General features: G+C 40.4%; 1 protein-coding gene across 1 annotated transcript in view; it reads right to left on the bottom strand.

The window, feature by feature from the left end:
* Positions 1–2,521: 2,521 nt before the first annotated feature.
* Positions 2,522–23,846, bottom strand: part of POU6F2 (POU class 6 homeobox 2) — a gene marked incomplete at its 3' end in the record, with an annotated part of 307,595 nt that continues 286,270 nt past the window's right edge. Inside the window, exons 8-10 of the mRNA XM_080340115.1 lie at positions 15,572–15,740; positions 6,333–6,501; positions 2,522–3,026 (exon numbers count right to left, since the gene is read on the bottom strand). Coding sequence (XP_080196241.1) covers positions 2,522–3,026; positions 6,333–6,501; positions 15,572–15,740 — 843 coding nt within the window. The remainder of the gene's footprint in view (positions 3,027–6,332; positions 6,502–15,571; positions 15,741–23,846) is intronic.

Raw genomic sequence — 23,846 nt, 5'->3', positions numbered from 1 at the left:
TCATTATGTAAACTGAATTGTGGCCACAAGTTTAGGGCTGTGGGTATAGATAACACAGATACATCTGTGGATATATTATAGGTATTCATGGATAGAGAGGGAAAAAGAAAACCCAGAGGGGCAGATGTTGCTGTGAGACTCTTTACTTCACATGCTCAGTGTGGGTAAAGCATCTTTTTTGTCCCGCACAATTTGCCTGTGGTTACTGAGGTGTTTTTTTCCCCCAGCAGATATTTATATATCAACAGTTGGAAAAGAGTCAATAACAATTCTCACTCTCCTCCACGTAAAAGCGATACTGAAAATATCCTTAAACATACCCTGCTGAAGCTTAAAGCCTAAAATGCATTTGCTGGACGTGAGCCCAGCCTGGAGTACTGGATCCTCAGTGCTCTCCAACCCTGACCTTTGAGAGTGCTGTCATTTAGAGGCAGTTTCTGGCACAGATGATGGTCTCTGAAGCCTTAAAACTCCACCAACCATGCAGTAAATACCCCATTCTGCAAGGCAAATCCCATTAATAAAATAGCGAGGGCCAGATTCAAAGCCTAGTGAAATCAATGGAAGTCCCTTTCTTTCACTAAGCTTTGGACATAGTCTTGAGTTCTTGAAAACTCTGTAATAGACGTGTTATTTGAAGACTTCAGCACTTCAGGAACCTCCTTCAACATCCTGGGTGGACCAGCAAACATCCAGTACAACCATCCTGAGGTCAGTGAATGCAATCAGGAGTTACACCAGCAGAATTTTACTCTACCACCTCTACGGTGAGCTGAACCAAATCCCCAGTGTTTTCTTTTGGAAAGTCCTGATCAAGATTCAGCTTCTACCCTTACGGTGGGCTGAACACCAAAGGCTGGAGCAGATCTCAGAAGAATATGAAAATCGTAAGTGACCTTCAGCAGGTCAGCCCATACCCCAAGGAGAACCTGCAACACCTTTCTCTCCCTCTGAGCCTTGGTATACTTGTGGGTCAAATGGCCACAGTATTTTAGAAGGTGCTTGTCCTATCAAAAAGGAAGCCACAGAGATAAGTTGTCTTTAAAGGAAAATCAATTCACCTGAAACATATTGCAGGTGGCCAGCCTTAATAATCCCAAAGGATATTCAGTGGGCTTCCCTAGATCCTGATTGTTTAGTGTAGCCAGCGGTCACGGCAGACACCTGCAGAAACACATCCTCCTACTGAAGAGGTCACCAGGGTGAGCATTAATATTGGGATGACATAAAAAAGGCAGAAGGAACAAAGCACTACCACTGAAACAGTCCATAGTGATGCAACCATCAAAACATCCTCATCGCTTCTCGGCCTGTCTGTTCGTTTTCATCAGAATCTCAAGAAATTTCTTTGGCTAGCAGACTTTGGAGAGGAATTGTTTCAAACAGAACCATAGTACAGATGCAGTACTGAACCAAGTGTGCAGTTTATATTTATACCACAAAGTGAGTTTTGGTAACCTCTCCAGGTTCACAGCCAGAGGACAGAGAAATCCCACAGGCTATAGTCGACAATAAGCATTGTGGGCTGACAGTTCATGAGATATAATCCTAATAATTCTTTGTCCTCTACTTCATTTCAGCATATCAATATAAAAGTGTTCAGATTTCACTTTTCTTTTTAAATATCTTCAAACAGTACTGGGTTATGTGGGTTTGGGGAAAGGGTGGAGAATGAGCTGGAAGAGGGGAGGCAGCAAAAAAGAATTAGAAAAAAAAAGAAAAATAGAAATGCAAACCAAGACATAGACCTTAGAAGAGAAACACCAAACCTCACAAATCACAATAAAAATCAATTCTTTTTGGCCCCAAACACTTTGAGATTGCAAAACCATTGACCAAAAGAAAAGGAGGTGACCACAATGGAATGGCTTTAACACCTGTTTGTACACACCGGCAGGGGATGTGAACAAAGATGAGAGAAATTAATCCTGTTGCTTTCCTCTTTGCAAAATACAAATGTAAAAATTTGTAACACCATTTTACACTCATAAAAGAGTAGACTAACAATCTAGCTTGCAATGCCATGTTTCTGACTTTGGTTAATAGTTTTCATAGTGAATCAGCACTTGATACCTGAAAGGCTACAATCACTCCTCCAGGTGGCAGGCTTGTATTCTCTTTTAAACAGATAAAAGGTTTTTTTTTTTCGTTTTTCTTTTTTTTTTTCTTTTTTTGTACTTTTTGTTTCGTTTTGTTTTTCCTTAAAATGTGTTCACATTTTCATAATACACAGAAAAAAGTAAGCAGTTATTTGGTTTACTTTATGTCCATTTAAAAAAACTGGCTTTTTCTTTTTTTTTGTTTTTGTTTTGGGAACTAATTCTACGACACACACGCTAAGTGTTGTGTATTTTTTTTTAAATAGGAAAACTCACGGACATTTATAAACTGTTCGGTCCTTCTTGTGGTTTTCTCAGTCTTTTACTTACAAGGGTGATGAACAGGTATTTTCACAGAGTTCGAATGGTAAGGGTTCTGTTGGTGCGGGGATTTTTGTGTGTGGTTTGGTTTGGTTTTGTTCTTAGGAGTTTTCTTCCAGAGAGTCTGTTAAAGGCTCCATAGGAACTGCCGTCGCGGGCTCGTGTTGTTTCAAACGTTTAATTGTGTTCTTCAGTGCTTGCCTCTTATTGCAGAACCAAACTCTAACTACTTCCCGGTCATAGTTCAGTTTCTCTGCAATCTCTGTCATTTCTTGCCCAGAGGGGTGCGTGTTCTTCTCAAAGTGGGCATTCAAGATCTCAAGGGCTTGTGGCGTGAATGAGGTACGCCTCTTGCGCTTTTTGGATGGTTCGCTTCCGATAAACTCGGTAAGGTTCTGCATACCTGCTCGATGGCGGGCCTCAGCCTCAGCCATCCACCGCTCAAGCACCGGCTTTATCTTCTGGGCACTTTTAGGGGTGATGTCCAGCTTTTCAAACCTGGCAGGATACAAAAGGCCAGGGTTCAGTTTGGCTGTCAGACTGCTAGCTATAGTGTTCTCTTGGGCTTCCTGTGGTAGGAAAAAGTGGCTTCTCAGGATGGTGTGTCTGAGGGAAAATTGAGAAAGAAGAGTCTTACACTGATGCTCTGCCAGGGTGGGACTTCCTGCCTGCCTGACTAATTGACTGGCAGAGGTAATTGACAATGGATTACAAAAACTACCAGATAGGTATAGCTATAAATATATATATCTAGAGAGAGCTAGATATTTAAGCTAACACAAAACGAGCACTACAACAAAATTCTAAGTACACTAAATAATACATGTTATGAGTCACGTTTTTGTATTTCTGACAATCTTCAAAACCCTTAAGGCTAAGTCTAAATTACAGGAAATGACATCAAAGGTAATTACTCTTTATCATCTCGTCTTTGTGATCAATCCTTTTGTTTCCCCTCCCATGCCATGTTGTCCAAACACCACAGCTTTAATAATACAAACCAATGGCAGTTACTAGCCTCTCAATATCAGGTTTCCTCTCATTTCCTTTCATTTTTCAGCTATTTTCACTGTTTGCAAGTTAAAGCTATATCCCTTTTCTGGGTCGGAAAAAGATTCCCATAGCTACAGTGGTGTTCAGCTGAAACAGCTGGACACTTTGCAATTATCTTGACCGCCCCCATAATGTGCAAAGACAGACTCATGTTTTCCAGATGAAACCCAGCATAATAGTCTACTAATATGCTGTGGCACCAAGCTGGGTTTATTGTGGGATTTCTGCAAACTGTACCAGAATGATATCATTTCCTGTAAATGAGGTCTTCTATATATCATTTTGCCATCAAAAGTCTTTTGCCAAACCAGATTTTACAAGTATTATAAAACATCTGGAAAAGCAGCCACACAAAGCTTTAATCCTTTCAAAAACAAGCAGAAGAGCTGAGTTCACATTTCGAGTCTTATATTATAAGTACTTGTTTCTCTCATTTACCAAGTTCATCCTCTCTTACTGTGCATTAAAGAAGTCTTAACCCAAGTCCTCTGATGCCACCCATTTGCATTTCTCCACTTTGCCTATGTCCACCTTGAGGTTACTTAATGCTGTGGAAAGACAACAATTACTGTGCTGTGGTGCTGCTGAGGCACCATCACTGATCACGAGGTGGTCTGGAGATGGGACCGAGCAAATCTCAGTGCCTCAGTGCAAGGCAGCTCAGTGGCTGCCGTTGGCAATTTTTAGTGTCTCTATTCAGCACGTGGTGGCTGCAGAAAATATTCCAGCATGAAACAAAGCATTTCTCACAAACAAAGTATAAGACAAGTAATAATTTCAGATAATAACACTCCAAGGAATTTGTAACTGGTGCCTGGGTTCCTAGTGTGGTATTGACTGCAAGGTGTCCTTCCTTGGTGTCCAGTAATATTTCAGGCTGAAGTGTATGTTTTAGAACACATGGTCTCACAAAAATGCCATTGTTTGCATTCAGGACACATCAGGAAGGTGGTGTATTGCTGATGTGACCTGCACAGGGCACTGGGAGACTCTACATCTATGTCTGAGCTGGCCATTCAACTTGCTTACCGTACTGCCCTTTCCATTACCCTGGAGTTCACACTGAAACTCCTTTGTTACCATTAAAAGAAAAGTTGAACCTACTATTTCTGAGGAACGGCATACTGCCGCTGAAGCAGCTCGTCTTGGTGCTTAACAAGAAATGCACAGTCACAGCACGTTATTACACCCCAAAGTAATATCCATCTGGGGAGTCAAAGGGAGTAAAAAAACCCTAGAGCTCTGCAAGTATTTGGGACCAGTTTCTGCACCCAGTACTCATGTTCTGAGCAATCTGTCCCTCTAAGGAGCCCCCTGTAAAAGGCCTCCTCGTTCTGGTCTTTTGCTAGCCACATCTGTGCTCCAGCTTCACCAGTTTTGGGGTTTTGATGATAATTGGTTAGTGGAGAACCCTTTCTCTTAGTAAAATTCAAACCATCTCCAGTGGTTTTCTCAGGTGTAAGGTAGATGGAGGGAATGAGAAGACAGTAAACTAGACAAAAGCAAAGGAAACTGCAACGTATCACTTTATAATATATTAAACAGCAACTTAAGGCTACAACAAATTGGCAATTGCTAAAAACTCCCCCCGTTTTAGGCATTCTTTACCAATTGATCACAGGGAGAAAAAAAAATAAAATTAATCCTTAGCAACAGGGAGCAATAGCATTCGTATCATCGGCATTTCTTGTTAGTGTTGATACTGCAGTACATGTTGTTTGGTATAACGATATACAAGTCTTGAAACAAATTTCCCAGCAGTAGTATCCTTGTATAGACTGAATAAAGGTTATTTTCTACAGGGAGGTATCTTATAAGAAAAAACAGTAGGGGATACCATAGAAGTGAGAGGATCCTATGGAGCTTTTTGTATTTAACAACAATCAATGGTTTTTATGGAAAATCATTGAGCAAAATGTGAGCTGCAAGCTCACTACCCCATACTGATGTTATTTATAACCTTAGTCTTAAACTGCAGGAAAAGTACACTTCCGTTCTATGGGGAATACATTAAAAGTATAAAGAGCAGATAAAAAGACAGAGCATTTCATGGATCACCAAGAACAAAATCCACTTAAATGAGCTTAGAGTTGGTTTCTTGGCTTTCACTGATGGAGGAGGACTATAAGGCATTGCCCAAGAGGAAAAAGCTGTTACCTAAGTGTGTTTGTTACCTCATGCATAAACATGGAATTACTGTAACACATACATGCGTATACGGTGTTTGCTTCTAACTATGTTAACTCTGGCAAGACTGTATTATCATTTCTTATGATTAGGGCAGATTTCTGGTTTTGCTTTGCATACATGGGTTGTCTGTTTGTTTTGGGTTATTTTTTTTAAGTAAACATTTGGGTGATAAAAGCTGAATAGCTGCTGGTTTGAAAGATAGCAGGAAGGATAATTTTCTCCCTTCTGTGTTGCCTAGGTAAATCATCATTAACATCCTGTATGTGAAGTGCTAACCACAGTAATACAGGTTTTAACTTAGCAGGGATGCAGCCATGAAATATTTGTTCAGTAACCCTATCTGTAGAAAATGGCACAGTATGAAGAGGGTCAGCTGGTGCTTATCCAGCATCAGCAGGGTCTCCGGCTCATCTACTGAATTAAGTAAGTCTCAATGCCAGGAACATTGTTTCCACTTGTTTAAAAAAGAAGGAGGAAAAAATAAAAGACTAAAGTTACTATAGAGGTACACAAAAAGAACATTTTATCTGCCAGATACTAACATTATTGGTTAATTTAAGACGTAGATTAAATAATACATTCTAAAGACATGAGACTCGAACACAAGCATGCTCCTCGCAATAATCTGGATAATTAGAAGAACAAAGAGTTTGTGATGTAACTGGTTACCTGCAGATGGCAGACTGGCTATAGGCTGGGCCTTCCGTGGCGCTCAGGGCTTGGCCAACTTGAGTCTGTGTCAGGCCAAGGGACAGGCGCCGGATTTTAAAAGCTTTGGCAAATTCTCGGATTTCTTCCAGATTCACCCCATCCACCTCTCCAGTGGCTGTTTGAGGATCTGTTGAAATATTGTTTTAATCACGTCAGTTCTTGGTGTCACACATATGGGTGGACTAGGCTTACACCAGCTTTTACTGTCAAGACGTTCATGTGTTGGGTTTTTTTAAAATAATACTTATCCTTTTCTCTTCTTCCCCAAAGAGAAGCAGACTTGCTTCGTCAAGTGTGTTACGAAGCATATGCAGATTGCTGAAATGCTAACCAGGCTGCAGTGCTTCCAGGTGCTGGCCAAATATTTTCAAAGACAGTTTGTTGCTGAACTCCTGAAAATGGCCAACTCTGCTCTGAGTGAGGGGATGCTTGTGCTCCTCACTGCCATTTGTCCCTTGTAAAATGTCCCCCAGGTTGACAAATCGTGTTCCCCATTTCCCATTCTTATCACATACAGAAGGAAGGCTGGTGTTAATATATTTGTTTGCAGTCTATGGGGAGGGCTAAATATATGCACGAGCTGCATGAGTTTTTAATTTGACATCAAGACTTTGTGCTTCATCTAAAATTAATGCCTAATAAGGAGATTCAAAAATCTTCCTTCCCTTTTGCACAATACCCAACTCAAACCATCAGCCAAATGTCCAAAATAACCCAGCAAATGAACAAGCCCAAACAACATGCTGCCTTTAAAAACTCCTTAATTTAAAAAGAATCTTTTAAAATATGCCCTTCTGAGAAGCAGCCTTTCAAGCTTTTCATTCTGCCTCCTATCAGGTGGATAATCAAGGAGTAGCAACATCAGCCATTAGGCATTGGATGGTAATGCTGCACAATTTTTTACTTTTACATTAGCCCCTCAGAAGATAATGCTTTATGATGCTGTGAGAATAAATCTGTCCTTCCTCTCCATAGCGGTTTACTGACACAGAAGCCTTTGTCCCTGAAAGGGCACATAATAAAGCATGTCTACCATAGGAAAGCTCCTTTGGTGCTGGATAACTCGGTCAATTTAGGACTTATCAAGGGAAATGACACAACAGCTGGAGAATGGAACTTTTTTTTCCCCCAAGCTACTGATCCCTGGCTAAATGAAAGCGTTTGCCAAATCGGAGACAGCATGGGACTGGGATGGTGGAAGATTTCAAAGTGTTGTGCAATCCTGCGTGTAGTGAAGTCATTCTCCCAGCGAGACATCTCTATTGTTCTTCACCTCATTCCTCAGACTTCTTAGGTGAAAAGTTTGCAGCACAATAACCCATCAATTTCTGTAAATGCAAGCAGTTGTCCACGGACGGTACTAGACTACATTACTATTCTGAACCCTATAGGAGAGTGGCTCCTGCTAGTACTACTATAGCTAAGGGATTGTCAGCATTATAGTAACAAAGCTTTTATTTTCAGGGTTTTATAAACCTGATGTAAAATTCTCTTATGATGGAGATGTCCTATAAAAAATCTATTAGTCCAATAACAGAAGGAAGAGGTTTTTCTGCTATATAAGTGTAGCCTATATCAATTTGCAGCTTGAGTGTAAGAAGCACACATAGCAATAGTATTTTAAAAATACCGGGGGACCACATGCACTATGCATACAGGTAAACATGCATGTAGGCTGAACCTAGTTTTGACAATGTTCCACACTCAACATCATCCCTCCTGTTGTCAGTGCAGTCCTTGAGCTCACCTGTGCACACAGGCATGCACTCATTCAGTATAAAGCTAGGGTGCATAGTATTTGGTTTTAAGCCGTCATCCTTGTGACAGGGGCCACTCAGGCTTGTAAAGTAATTGCCTTTAGAGGTGTGCAGTTTTCCTACTCACCCCATACACAGTGTACCTAGCATACCAGTTCTGATTTTCAGACACACAGAATGGATCTGGATGCTTATCTGCCCTTTTGGTCTCTGAAGAGCAACTGATAAATGTACAAAACATCATAAATGATAATGGCCTCAAAGATTCCCTTGAGTAAAGTCTGCTAAGATAGTGACTTTCATCACCTCTTTCCTTCCTCCACTCTAAGGCCTCTGACTAAGGCTATTTGGGATGTGACAAAGGACAATTCAGAGAACTTTCAAAGTAGCAAACGCTATGGCAACTGATATCTGTAAACTACCCCAGCTCCTCTTAGGAATAAAAAGGAAGGTAAGAAAGCTAAGGGTTTATTTGCTTTCATATGATTATAGAGAAATTCTTCCAAGTTCTGATGGATCCTTCTGGTATGCCATTGTTGGAACAGGGAATATCATGGAAAGTTCTTCCCTTCTTGGGGGCTTGGATGAGGAAATAATTAGGCTGAGTTCTCCTTGAGATGAGAAAAAAAAAGATCTTTGATGCACTTCAGGAATATGGGAGTATGTTGTAATATATGGTGGAGTATCTGTTGAGAAAGAAGCTTCATTCTTACCTAGTATCTTTGGGAGGAAGAAAGTACTAACAGAGATGGATCAAAACACTAAAGCCTTTTATCCCTGAACTCTAGGAAAAATAATGTTTGTATCAAATCAGAACTACTTCTACTTCAGGTGTGATTCAAAGCCCTTTGAGATCCACAGAAGTAGTTCCTTGATTTCTGTCAGCTCCATAAAACTCAAATAGTACTATGAAGACCACTCTGTTAAGATCATCATATAACATTGCTGGTCTGTTTTACTCTATTGCCATTAAAATGCCGTCAATACATGATCTTTGACTCTGTGGACTAATACATACACATATATTAACATATACAAATAGATAATGAACTCTGTTTTAATAAGTTCTGAGCTCTCAGAGCAGTTAACTGTATTATGTACTTCACATTGTAGGAAGAGCAGCTTATTGAAGACTGTAAATAAAACGGTGCTTTTAAGTGGATATCCTAGAGAAGGCAGCACAGTGCCAACAAGAAATCAAGAATACCAGTCTCACTGAGTGGTTGGGATCTACAGTAATGGCATTTAAAGACTCCCAGTGTACATTACGGCTTGATAAAACAATGGCTGTTGTGTCTATGAAGCTCCTGTGCGCTGGAGAAAGGTGAGAGAGATGTTTGGAAGCATTTTAGGGGATATATGTGCACATCCCCTAACAAAAAGGAAGCCAGCTAAAATTCCCCCAGATGTCCTGATGGATGGTGAGGGTGAGCAAGCAGAGTGGAAGAAATAAAATCCAAAGGCGCTCCCTTCTGCACTGAAACCCCCTTTTTCCTGCTGAAGGGAATACTACTCCCACCTTTGAATTCTTCAGAAAATCCCATATAAGTTTGTTGGTGAGTACAAATTTGCTGTGATTTTAATATTATTAGTTAGGGGAAGGAGTTGCTACAGAGAAATCAGTGCACCCTGAAGGAGAAAGCAAATTTCTGTTGTGCAGAGTTGTACCATGGGAGGGATTACAGGAGATGATTTCCCCAGTCAGACAGGAGGAGAAATAGCTGGCAGAGGAAGTCCAAGGGAAAGTAAATTGGATAAGAGAGGCAGGACAAAACATTGTTAATGAAAAATGGAACTGAGCTCAGGGGAAAGGAAGACGAATAATTTGTTTGTGGGAGGCATTTTAATTTTATAGTAACAGATGACAGTAAAATGAATTTGGAAGGCAGAAAGGAACTTCATGGAGACACAAGTCTCAGATGATGAGGAGAAACCCGTGACTTCCACAAATAGAACATACGGTGGAAAAGTTAAAGAAATTAGCAGAGTGATGCATCTGAGAAGAGGAAAATGAAATGGGAAAAAAGAAGGAATTATGATGTAGAATTTAATGAAGAGGAAACAAAGAAAAGAGAACAGAGATAGGATGAGACAACATGAAGAAATCATACAGAAGGTACAGGAAGGGTAGAGATGAATCTTGCAGTCCTTGCTTAGGCAGAGCTTCTATTTAAATGTCCTTCGCAAACAACCATAATTGTCTTTATAAGACACTTGTTGCTGATGAGTGATGAACTGGTGATGATGAGATAAAAGGGAGAAGCTATAAAGAACACAAAAATCTACAGGAAAAAAAAGACAGGAAATAAAAAAAGAAGGAAATGCACTTTTTTAATTATTAGGAAACATTAAAGTAACAATGTAAAATCATACAGAAAATATGACTAGAATGAAAAGTAAAAGGAATAAAAACAAGAAACATGGAACACTAAAGTTAGTGAAGTCCAATTCTGATGCCTTTCTCATAGCACTTCAGTAATTTCACTGATGTGAGGCAGCCACTTGTAAATAGAGTTACTTTTTACAGTAAGCCCAAATAATTATTTGCTGAAGTTATGTTGTGCTAAGCAATTCAATTAACAGAATAAGGCAGCTGAATATGCCTAGTCTTACATGAACTTTGCTATACTCAGCAACAATTTCTGGAATATGGCAAATCTCTACTCGACTCTTGGGCCTCTGCTGGAGGACTGGCCTGCAGCTTTGGAACAAAAGAGGAAAAGGAAACAACAATATTCCTGATCAGGAGGCCACAAGTTGTTTCTTGCTGCCCTCATGCCAATGGGTTTCTTTTAGGACCACTGACCCATTGCAGGCCTCATCCCTCTAAAAGACTTTGAATGGACTTTGGAGACACAAGATTTCCATGGTAGGCCTGTTCTACAAAGCTCTGCCAGCCAGTGTGGGAACTGGGACAATAAGGAGGTTTTATTCAATTATGGGCCACAGGCCTGACAAAGCGATGCTCCTGCCTTTCAGAGATCTGCGCCCAGATGCTGAATGGATTCTGCAAAGGAGCAAAACAGCCTATTTATTTCCCTGTGTGCGCTCACAATTGTATGCAAATAGGTTTTTAGCCACATGAAACCATTTTCCGTTTTGTGAAGATCAATTAAGTCTATTTGTGTAAAAACATAGTATTACTCATGACAACAAAAAGCTATAAAGGATTCTGTCTGTCTTTTCATATTTCATTACACAGATGTTTTGATCTTTCCCTACTGAACTGACCATATTTTCTTCTTTCTTGTAAGCTTTTTCCACATTACTAGAAACCAGCAGGTAGCTCTCGTCTGCCCTGGAACATTGTCACTCACACAGCAGCTCAAGCAGGGTTATGCGTGCAGTGTTACCTCCGGGTTGTGGTTGGCTACAGGCTCTTGAGATTATGCTGGACATCCATCAAGGACCATCGAGATGACTATTTTACTTCTGTCTGTGTGATAACACTATGTAAATGGCAGAAATGAGTTGGTTTGCCCCTTACGCTACTCAGCCTGTTGGTCTTGAATAGCTAGGGACTGGATGAAGCTGGAAACATAAATTTACAACAATACCATGACGTTTTATTTATGTGTTATCATTATTGGGCTTTTTTACAGGAGATCCCTATCAATAGTCTCGTCCTTTGGAGTGCTCTTAAGATCTGGGCCCCAGGCAATTAATTCCCAAGCACCAATGCCTTCCTCAGTCTGACTGTATGAAAAAAAGTTGATTTACTCAGAGCTGCCCACTTGATGCAATTGAACTTTCTTCTTTTTTTTGAGCAAGGGAGAAGCACCCCAACTATCTTCTTTGTGCCATTCATTATATCAGGTAGGGTATTGACTATGGCCAAATTTGCCTGGCATTTGCCATCGTAAGACAAATTTCAGGTAAACTACTTCTGAGAATGAGGCTAATAAAACACATTGTTCTGTCCAGGTTAAAAAGAAATAATAATTATAATACCCTTTTTTTCTTTAGGAAATTTCAGTTTTCCTACAACTTGAAGTGTGGCCTTGACAGGTCTCAGGGAGATAGCTGTTAAGTCTATAATGGGCTTCTTGCCATCCCAAGTATAAATCTGTCTCCAATAAGTCCAAGCAGGTGAGCCTCTAAAGCTCATATCTGCTCAGCAGGGATTTGCTAGACCTCTGTGTGGAGTTTTCCTTAAGATCTTCTCTGTACTCAGGATGGTTGAGTCTAAGGCTGAAGTAGATGGAGAAGAATCTCCCCTCCTATGGTTGTGCCTCTGGTCTGCTTTGGGCCAGAACAGCAGTGAAGACAGAGACTGACTCGCCTCTCTTCTTGGTGATCACTTTCCACACTCCTCTCATGGCTTCCAGGGAGGGTGGGAGTGGTATCTGCATGATTTGGATGCAGAGGGGAAAAAAAGTAACTTTGAGTCTGAAGAAAAATAAATGATAGAAGGGGGAAAAAACCTGAAGACAACTAAAGAGATAGGATTTGAGTTTGGAGTGGAGGGACAGAAAGCCTGATTCTGCAGAGAGTAGTAATCACTGTCACAGAGGAAAGAAAACAGGCAAAAAGAGGTGTCACTAGTGATAAAACAAGGTAGAAGAGGACAGAAGCTACTTAATAAAAAGGCTGGTAAAAGGGTCACAGACATGGTCTGGGGACAGAGACTGACTGGAAGCTGGAGGGGAAGTGACACAGGAAGAGCAGTTGAGGAACAATGGACTGTGAGGAAACAACTGCAGGGAGAAGGCAAGAGGAAAAAAAGCATGGAGGTAAAGGGAACACAGGTTGTGTGAACAACGGTGTAAGGAAGCAATGGGACTGGAACAGGACGAATGGTGGAAAGAGACAAGCCTGAGAGGAACAAGTAGCAAGTCTATGTTCATTAGTGTATCTCCACCTCTTCCCCAAACTGATGTTTCTGTGTCTTATACTTCTCTGATCTCAGCCAAATCCATAAGCATAGCATATGCTTTGTTCCTTTACAGCAGGACCAACAAGATGATAACACAAGCTATCAGCTTCTCCATCCATTCAACTGACAGAAGACCTCATATTTCTAACTATGAATATAAGCATTATCTCACCATATGACTGACTTATGTTACTATTCTGCTTTTGGAACAACCTTGAAAATTATCCAAGGAAAAAATGAAACTAAAAGAACATCCTTAGAGTGGCACAAATGAATACTCGGAAGCTACAAGATGCTGGAGTTGCAGTAGTCTACAACACAGTGTAGCATAGTATTTGAGCCCCAGATTACAAGTTCTTTTTCCCCAGACCCCTGTCTTGTCCAGCTCACAGGACAAACTACGCTTCATTACAGAGGACCTGATTGATGCATTGCCTTTTTACATGCTCGGTGTGCAGCCACAGACCTCTATTAAAACTCTTCAGCAAAGACATAGTTCTTAATCTCCTCTTGAGCTCTTGTGTTTGTGGTTTTTTTTTTAAATCTTAATTTATTTTCTTGTGTTTCTACAAGATGAAGCTCTTTCCCTTCCCATTCACAGAGAAGTGGACAGATATTGAGGGAAAAAGGATTTTTGGGTACCCAGTCTAGGTCAAGTAGGAGATGATTTTTTAGACTGTGTGTTTAAATTGTTCTTTATACAGTTCCACATTTAAAGTGCACTTAAAATTGTAACTGTGAGTACCAGGTTCTTCTGTAAATTAAAGCTCAGAGTCTCAAGCTGGATATTGAAGGAGTACTTGTGAAAAATCGGTTTTAAGTGACTTGCCTGCCATTGCACTGGAATTTCGTGGCAGTCAGAAAGCTTCAGCTCCACAGCCCTCTACTGCCTGAAGCAAGATCATCCTTCACCCTTTTACAGTTCCCTGCCTCAATTGTTACACAATCTGGGGAACAGTTTAGTAAATCAGGTAGGGAGCAAACCCTGGGACAGCAGCCCGCCTGTTGCATTAATAACTTAGATGCATCCCTAGAACAATTCCATTGGGAATGCACTGAAAGCAGGTTGAAAAAATTTTAATCACAACATATATCATTATCATAAAATACATATTCTAAGAGGAATTGCACGCCATTGAACAAGCAACTATTTTTCTAGCATCTCCTAACTTTTGATGGATTTATTCTGTGAACTTAAAAGAGCTTCTTCCATTTTGCTTTTATTGTGTAGTGGGCTTATCCACATGGGGAAACTGACTGGAGTAACTATTGTGGGGTAGAGTACCCCTCAACAGTTATTCTAGAATATTTTTTAATAAGAATGTCCACAAGAGAGGCTATTCTGGACTAGCCACTGAAAACTAATTTATTCTGCACAAGCTATTTTAGTAAATTTTGCCACACAGACAAGGGGTAACTATGTATTTTTAACATGAAGTCTCTTATTTGTGTTCTTCCTACAAGCTTGCCTACATGAAAAAATTTACTGACAGAGCAACAGCAGTATATTTATATCACTATAATTATCTCTGTATCTATATGTTTTATGTACTTACAGATACCAATGCAGATACTTTTATTCCAGAATATAAGTATTCACACTGGGACTTATACAAGCATAATCTTGCCGCTATAGCTCTGCTAGTAATTTCCCCATGTAAACAATCTCTAAAATAATCTAACCAAGATTTTTTCACATCTTCCCTTGCATGACAGTTTCTCCAGGTCCTTCATAAGCTTACGTCAGTCATATATTTTACATTACCAATACAGTGTGAGCTAAAGTGTTTGTTTACTTGAAATATGTGCATGGAGTATCTTTGAACAAGGTCATTCAGTACACTCAGATTTTTGCAGATGTGCAAAAACTGTTGATGCTTCTTAACTACACTTTTAACCTGTTGGTTTTGCTATGTAAAGGTGAAAGTTAATGCTGGTAAGATAATAGTGAGGACTCTGAACTGCTGCTCAGGAGGTGAGCTGTTACAACCCTAACACTGAAACTCAGTTATTTCACTGCAACGTGCTTCTCTCTCCTCTCCCATGTGTTATACTTCTTTCTTGTTTATATTCTGCACCTTTCCCTGGCAAGAAAGGTCTCTCACTCCAGATTTGTGTAGTGCTAGAGTTTGTAAAATGGTTTGCTACACTAACTAAGCAAACAGTAACAAACAAGCAGCCTAACCAGAAGTAGGAAGATGTGTCTGCCTACCAAATCCTGAGCAATATAATTCATCATACTGACTGATTCAAAAATGTCTAATTTCCGAAGAACATAAACTGCATTTTATTTATAAGAATTGCCCTCATAAGTCAATTAATGACTGCTACCATTTTAATGACTATTTTTAGCACTGATTACAATTTCTCAAGTCATGTTTACCTTAAGCCCCATCCATGACAGCACTTAGCAGTTCTTACTGGTAAGAGTCACTCTCTACTTCACAATATACAATCTACTATATAGTAAAAAAAAAGGGGGTGGGGGAAGCAGATCAGGAAACTCAGTAGTGAGGAGCACAAACAGAGGGGAGAATTAAGGAGAGCCAAGAAGCAATACTTACTGCTGACTAACTGGCCAACACTCAAAGCTGAAGAGGAGGAGGATGAGGAGGAAGAAGAGGAAGCCTGACGCACTGGGCTTTGAGACATAGATGCTTGACTGTGAGCCAAATGCAGGAGATTGGGTTGTGAGGCTGCTTGTCCCACTTGCGTCTGGGAAGGCTGATGGAGCTATATGTTAAAAAATGTAAAAATAGGTATTTAGAAAACCAAGCAGTAACCGGAAACTTTAATTGCACCATCTCACTCATCTACTTCTGGGGAACAAATCCCATAGAAGCATTAAATACAATGGACTTAGTTCAGGTGACAGTGTTACAGCAGGAGCTCCTTCGAATTCTGATCTACCATTTTTTTCCCAGTTTAATCAGAGACAATCTATTTAGAAACTAAATACTTGTTTGAAATGGGTGACAAGAGACCTATGACATTCCCAGCAGCATTCTGATTTAATGAATACATGTCCTTACCTGTTTTCTGACTCATGAAGTCAGACTTCTATTTCCTACATAGATTTTCATATAAATCAGCACTCTTTCAGAGAGGTCCTTTCATACTGCAGGACCAGGGCCAAGAAGAGCAGGAAGGGGGAAAAGAAGATAAAGTGGGGGAAAATCCCTTTCCTGCAGAAAGCAATAATTTGTTTTATGACATTAGATCTAGAAAACAAACCAAAATATTGACATCTTATTTCTCAATTGATAAATTGTCCTTGTCTAAAACATGTAGTAAACCTTCTGAGCCCCATTCACATCAGGACTGTGTCGAGTCAGACATATCTGAAAGTCCAGCAAGTACAGTAGATGCAAGTGATACACTGTGATACATGAAAATGGCTTTACAATTTTTTTTTTTACAAATTTTACCACAGTGCAGACTTTGGTTGTTCACTAGGGAAAAGAAAAAAGCCATTAATCCCTTCTGCCTATAATAAGCTTTTATGTGGGACTGAAAATTAGGAAAACTCTCGGGTACTGATTTTCACATAAAACTCCCAGCAGATGCAAAGGGCATGCTCTCTACAGAATGAAGGTACAAAACAGACCTCACAGTTTTGAATTGGCTTCCAGTGTACAGCCCTTTCAGAACCTAATATACAGTAATACAGTCCTGATACGCTCAGGTGACAGCTACTTATCGTACCTTTATTTTATGTTGATTCTTGATATTGATCAGGAAATATTGCAAAAATTTACTAAAAGGCTCCACTTTTAAGTGATAGCTGTTATCTGCGTTCTCAGAAAGGAGGGAAGATAAAAGCCTATTTGGCCTTGCTTGAAGTCAGTACTTTAAATCTGTTTCTTGAATTCTAAGGAGTATGAGTTTTTCTCTTTTGATATTTAACTGAACAAATAACTTCAGAAAAGCAATTGAATTGATTACTAATACTCAAATTATATATAATATGCTCCCAGAGCACATAGAAATTACTGATGCTAAGCAGACAGCAATTTATATGGCATAGTAGATAAAGGTATCTGATCACATTCAAGACGACACTTTTCTGTGTAATACAATTTTAATGACATTATTCCCATTATGTGTCTGTTTAAGAATGGAAAAAAATTACAATTCTTTTTTCTACCTCCCACATGGAATGATATACCACAAAATGAGGTAAAAAAACTTGAGTTACCCTTTAATAATAATAAAAATTATTTATCTGTCCAGTTTGAGCCTATTCTAACTTCCCTAGGGATCAAGAAACAAAACGATTTTATTATCTCGAGGAGGTTTTTTGTGATCAAGCACATTTTTTAAAAAAAAAGAAAACTGTCCCTTTATCAAAGGGATAATAGTTGAGAAACTGATTGAAAGGTTTCCAGATTTCAGACTCATGCAAGCACTGGGCATCTTTAAAAAATGTCACTAAGGGCTGGATTTTAACTAATAGAGAGCTTCCAGCCCATAATGTCTACTTTTCTAATATCTGATCCTAGGGAAGCACTTCACTAGGAGGGCCGGCCTCCTCCAAATGCTGCAGAAACAGGCTGCCCATTCATTACACCCACATCACTCCAGTTTGCAGCTTTCAGAGACAGGCAGGGGTTTGGGCTCTGGGTCTGTTGTCTAAGGGAACCTCTGGCAAAACTAAAGATTTCAGCCTAGAAAAGTGTTGTATTCAGATGAGTTAGATGCTTTCGCACTATCTGGAACGGTCTTAAAGATGTCAGTGCTTATCTGCAAGGATGGAGGAGCAAATGTGGTAGCTATCTTTAAAAAAGAAAGATCTGCAAAATTATAGTCCAGTCAACTAAATTTCAACCTGTGGAAAAGTGCTGAAGAAAATAATCAAACAATTTGTAAGCACCCGCAAGAAAACAAGGTAGCAACAGACAACATGGATTGTTAGGAACAAACTGTGTCAAACCAATCTGATCTCCCTCTAAGACAGGGTAATTGGCCTTGCGGACAGGGAAAAAGCAGTAGGTGGTTTGACTTTACAAGTCTCTCAACACCCCCTTGTGTGACATTCTTTATAACCTAGGGAAGCATAGTTTAGGTGAAATTGCTGCAGAGTGAATGCAAAAGCAGTTGGAAAACAAAACCAAGAGGATAGATATCTATCTGTGGAAACACAAGCGTGCGTGTATGGTGATTCACAGAAGCCTGTCTTTCTTCTGCACTTCTCGATATTTTCTTAATGACCTAGATGATGGAGAAGAGAACGTGCTTACTAAATTTACATGCCAATTATATGCTGGGAGGGACTTTTGATAGTGCATTTCTCATTAAATAAGACAGCATCAAAGCAATAATTATTACAGGACTAGGATTCAAAATTATCCTTTCACTTTGAACATACCACCAGCAATGCTGGGGTGGTGCAAAAGCGAAGAAAAGGCAACTCCCATACCAAGCTGTGTGAGCGGGAGTGATGTCTGCAGTGCATGTGAAGAATCTCCTTTTCTAAAAAGCACTGGAAAGACCTCTCCAGAGGGGGCACATCTAGATGCTGCACTTCAGAAAAGATCTGCATCAACTGGAGGAGAATAATTAGAGTGGCTGAAGGCCTGGGAGTTAACTGAGGCGTATGAAGACACCTGGAATAAACTAGTCATCTTTAATCTAAAAAAGGGGAAACAGGGGGATACGATGCCTGCCTCAAATACAGGCAGAGCTAATGAAAAGAGGAGAGAATGATTCTCAGGGAGGGGTTTCAAGGCAGCCAGCATGGCTTTGACAAGGGCAAATCCTGCCTGACCAACCTAGTGGCCTTCTAAATGAAGTAACTATCAGTGGACAAAGTAAGGGCTATGGATGTTGTTTATATGAATTTCTGTAAAGCCTTTGGCACGGTGCCCACGACATCCTTCTCTTTAATTTGGAGAGGTTTGAATTTGATGGGTTGACTGTTTGGTGGATGAGGAATTGGCTGCGTGGTCGCACCCAGAGAGTAACAGTCAATGGCGCAATGTCTGGATGGACACCAGTGACAAGTGGTGTCCCTCAGGAGTCTGTACTGGGACAGTACAGTTTAATATCTTCCTCAATGACACAGACAGTGGGATTGAGTGTGCCCTCAGCAAGACTGCAAATGACACCAAGCTGAGTGGAGCAGCTGACACACCTGAGGGATGGGACACCATCCAGAGGGACCTGGACAAGCTGGAGTAGTTGGCCCATGCGAATCTCATGAGGTTCAACAAGACCAAGTGCAGGGTCCTGCACCTGGGTTGGGGCAACCCCCAGGACCAATACAGGCTGGGGGATGCAGGGATGGAGAGCAGCCCTGCAGAGAAGGACATGGGGGTACTGGTGGGTGGAAGATTGGACATGAGCCAGCAACGTACACTTGCAGCCCAGAAGGCTGATCAAAGGGCTGCATCAAAAGGAGCATGGCCAGCAAGCAGGTCGAGGGAGATGATTCTGCCCCTCTGCTGTGCTCTGGTGAGACCCCACGTGGAGTCCTCAGTATAGGAAAGACATGGACCTGTTGGAGAGGGGCCAGAGGAGGCCACCAAGATGATCAGAGGGCTTGAACAGCTCTGCTGTGAGGACAGGCTGAGAGACAGGCTGTTCAGCCTGCAGAAGAGAAGTCTCCAGGGAGACCTTATTGTGGCCTTTCAGTACTTAAAAGGGGCCTATAAGAAAGACGGGGACAGACTTTTTAGCAGGGCCCGTTTTGACAGGATGACCAGTAATGGTTTTAAACTAAAAGAGGGGAGATTCAAGCTAGATATGAGGAAGAATTTTTTTTTTACAATGAGGGTGGTAAAATACTGGAACAGGTAAAATACTGGCCCAGGTTTCCCAGAGAGGTGGTAGATGCCCCATCCCTGGAAACATTCCAGGCCAGGCTGGATGAGGCTCTGAGCAACCTGATCTAGTTGAAGATGTCCCTGCTTATTGCATGGCAGTTGGACGAGATGACCTTTGAAGGTCCCTTCCAACCCAAACTATTATATGATTCTACAATTCTCTTACATTTAATAGTAGAATGAGGCGCAATAACCTGGAAGATTCAGATTAGGTGCTGGTAAAAGCTGTCTAACATGGCCATGAAGCACTGACATAAATTGCTGGGGGAACCTGTGGCGTTCCTATGAGAGTGCTTAGGAGCAAGTTAGACAAATACTGGAATGGCTGCTCTGCCTGAGAACAACAGAGGGGACTGGATAATCTCTTGAACCTTGACCTTCCAGCCTCAAATTTTATGATTCGAAGCTATTTCCCATCAATGTTTCTCAGGGAGAAATACATGCTAATGCAAGACACAGATGGCAAATCCAACATTTTCCAGTCATGCTACCCATGAACACTTCGACTGTTGAACATGTACACAATAAATTTGATGCTTCCAGGAAGCACCAGAATGAGAAGGGATTCTGCATTTTTCAGCTGTGCGTACAAAGTACGTACACAAGTGCAGCCACTATGTAGCACATACACAATATGCTAGTTAAGTCTAGGAAATGTGTAATTCTCAGTACATGTATCGCAAAATGCATTTGCAAGTATATTTTTGAAATACCTGTGATGCCCAGAAGCTTGGCAGTTGTCTTGTCTGACGTCCATAAATCTTTGGACAAGTGTAAGAAATTTTCAGAATTTAGCTGGGCAAAAAAAGAATATGGCTCGTGAAGTACGGATGCACAGTGACGTTAGGTGTAACAACAGTACGTAAGGGATATTTACAGATTGTTGGTTTCTAACTCACTGCTTGTGAGGAAAAAGGGAGCAGTGGGGTTGGAAAGGCTGAAGAGTCACCTTAAGGCCTGACGAGGGGCTGAGGGAGGATTCCATCTTTACCTCCCTACATAATTTCCAGCACACCCCCAGTTTTATAGACGTGACAGTTAAGCTGTAAATGTCCTGCTTAAAGAACAATGATAGTTATCTATGTCATGAAATTGCATTAAAATACTCTATCTCTTTTCATCCACTATAATTTCCACTCCAGAAATAGCCTTAAGGAGAGGCGACGATTAGATTATGAATTAGATTCTAGATGACAGAATCCATTCGAACTTGCAATAGCTGACTTTTCCCCATTTTGTACATGTACATATGATATGAATTATATTTATGACTGTTGTGCATTTTCCATCCAAAGACAGAAGGAGGCACAGAAATTACAGAAGCAGTTGCTCTAAGTGCCATTCTGTGTAGGTGGATATAGTAGACACGCCAAGAATGATGACTGTATGCAACACAGATCAGTATCTAGCAGGAATATACGTATGCACACTACGGCTAGAGGAATATGAGAAGCATAAAGTGCAGCTTAATACTTTATAAGAATAAACTGAAAAATGCGAAGGCCTGATTCTTATTTCTTTTACATCAGTGTTACAAGGTGAAGGCAGTACTTATTGATAATTGCAGAGGTGAAGAATGAATTAGCTAAATTCTGTTCTTAAATTATGTGTGCAGGATATTCCGCCCTTGGGGTGGTTGACCTGGAGTCTTGTATTAAGGTCTCATTAAGAGATCAGGGATGTTGTTGCCTACATCCAGAAAGTTACATGACAGTGGTAGAGTCACAAGATATTTTGCATATGCTGAGGCAAGACAAAGAAACTAAGCAGAAATAAATAAAAACTTTTGAGAGACTATTGCCCTGTATCATGACAGAACTGCTACTGGTTCTACAGAGAGTCTGGACAAATAGCAAGGGCAAAATATGGCCCTAATGGAGGGGAGAAGAAAGTAATGGGTTTAAATTGCAGTAAGGGAGGGTAGGGTCAGACATGAGGGAGACCTTTCTAATGCCAAGGAGAGTGGCCTAGGTTGCCTGGGGATGTCAGGGAACCTCCATCACTGAAGGTTTTTAAGAACAGGTTAGACAAACATCTGTCAAGAATGATACAGGGACAGCTGATCCTGCCTGGGGCAGGGGGGATGGACTACATGACCTCTTCGGGTCCTTTCCAGTCCCATTTTTCTATAATTCAGTGAAAAGGAAATCTGAGAGATGAGGAAACACAACAAATTAGAGATGACAGAGGTGAAAAAGACAAATATAACAAAAAGGGCAGAAGAGATGAAACTCAGAGGAGTAGCATAGAGAGCAAGATTAAACAATTCCCTTTATGATACAAATAAAGATTTTCAATTTTTTCGGATATCACTCAGGTCTTCCTGGAAAATATGGACTTAGATCTAGTAAAGCTTAAAGTCCATGGAAGGCGCTGAAAAATAAACACCTTGACGTAAAAAGACATTGCCAAACACTTTGAAATGCCATGATAATGCCTTGCAGAAGCAGTAGTTTAAGTGTTCTGTGCTTTCATTTTTTCCTGTAAATGCAGTTCTCTGCTCCACCTACATTTTCTAATTTGTGCATTACATTTATTTTTGGTTTGCTATGGCCCCTCCATGGTTTGGGAGCACCATGGCAGAGGATGTTTGTTGTCAAACTGACTCATACTGCATGGCCAGGCGTGGGCTTCAAAAATGTTTTCTTACATCTTCCAGCACATAGGGAGAACAAGTTATTATGCATATCCACATGCTTCATGGCAAATTGCTTTCACAGTCAACTCTGCCAGGATGTTTCCCAAATATCTTACTCCCATCACCCTAATTTAGCTTACTCAACTAAATTCAAGTAAGTGATTATGTGAATCTGAATCTGAAAGCTATTTGATGCTTATTAAGTATCTTCTCAGTGAAGTCTAATATAGCATAGTATATATAATATAAAGGACCTCGTTACACGCTTAGACTGACAGAATAGGTACATTTGAAATCTAGCATAGAAAAGCTCTTTGGCTTCATATAGGCTGTGCACGCACTCAGCTCAAAATGAAGACAACAGCAAAGTAGTGCTGGTGTGCTGTGGACGTAACTGTGGGCAGGACTTTGACAGCAACTGCTGAAGTTCTTCCAAAGCCTTTCTGTGGGATCAGAACTACTTTCAAAGCACAGGCTATGATTGAAGGTCTCTCAGCTCACTAAACGAGGTCGAGGACACCACCAGGCTTCTATAGAAGATATAATTTTATATGCAAGTCAACTGCATCAGTCATCTTTCTGACTCCCATCAGGAATGATATAATGTCAATATTACAGTAAGACTTAAAGGTGTAGGTAAGTGCATAACTCAAATGTAACAGTAACAGTGAACAGTGCTTTACTCTCTCTATGCCTCACTTCCTTAGAATTACACAGGTAGTGTAGTGATATTTTCCTGTTCCCAGTGGTGTGCTGCAGTTATATTGGCTTTTTTTGAGATGTCCTATTCCTGAAAGTGGAGATGCCACAAAAAAACCCTGCTCAGGAATAGACGTAAGTCACAAGTCAAGCGTTCATGCTGTGGCAAGGAAATTCTGATGTAGGCTCTTGTATTGGTAAAAAGTCTGGTAATCTTGACTACCAAAAATCTAGTAATTTTATCCATGGATGAAATGTAATTATGCCACGCTGATGGTAAAGGAAAGGAGAAAGAAATGAGAAAAAATGTCACCATCATCATTGAAAGTCATATAAAAGGCAAAAGAAAAACAAAGTTGGATTGAAACAACACAGTTTAGTTGTTATATTCAAACACAGAGAAGGAAAAGTGCATTTCTCATTAAATAAGACAGCATCAAAGCAATAAAATCATTGCAGAGAGAAAATGATTGCAAGCTGGTTAGAATTTAATGGGAGAGGATACCAAGATCTTGCATGGAATTGTGATAATGAGATGGTAGGGTGTATGTGGTAGGTCGAGATTGCAGAAAAGAAAATGTCTGGCATGAAATTTGGAAAGCAGATGTACAAGAATGACCATCAGAGAGGTGTCTGTGTCTTTTCAACAGTTAATCTGGAGCATGACAGCCAATGACA

Source organism: Nesoenas mayeri (assembly GCF_963082525.1).
Source record: "Nesoenas mayeri genome assembly, chromosome: 2".
Taxonomy (NCBI): Eukaryota; Metazoa; Chordata; class Aves; order Columbiformes; family Columbidae; genus Nesoenas; species Nesoenas mayeri.
Note: the sequence above shows the minus strand (reverse complement) of the source record. Positions and strands in the feature narration are given on the sequence as shown.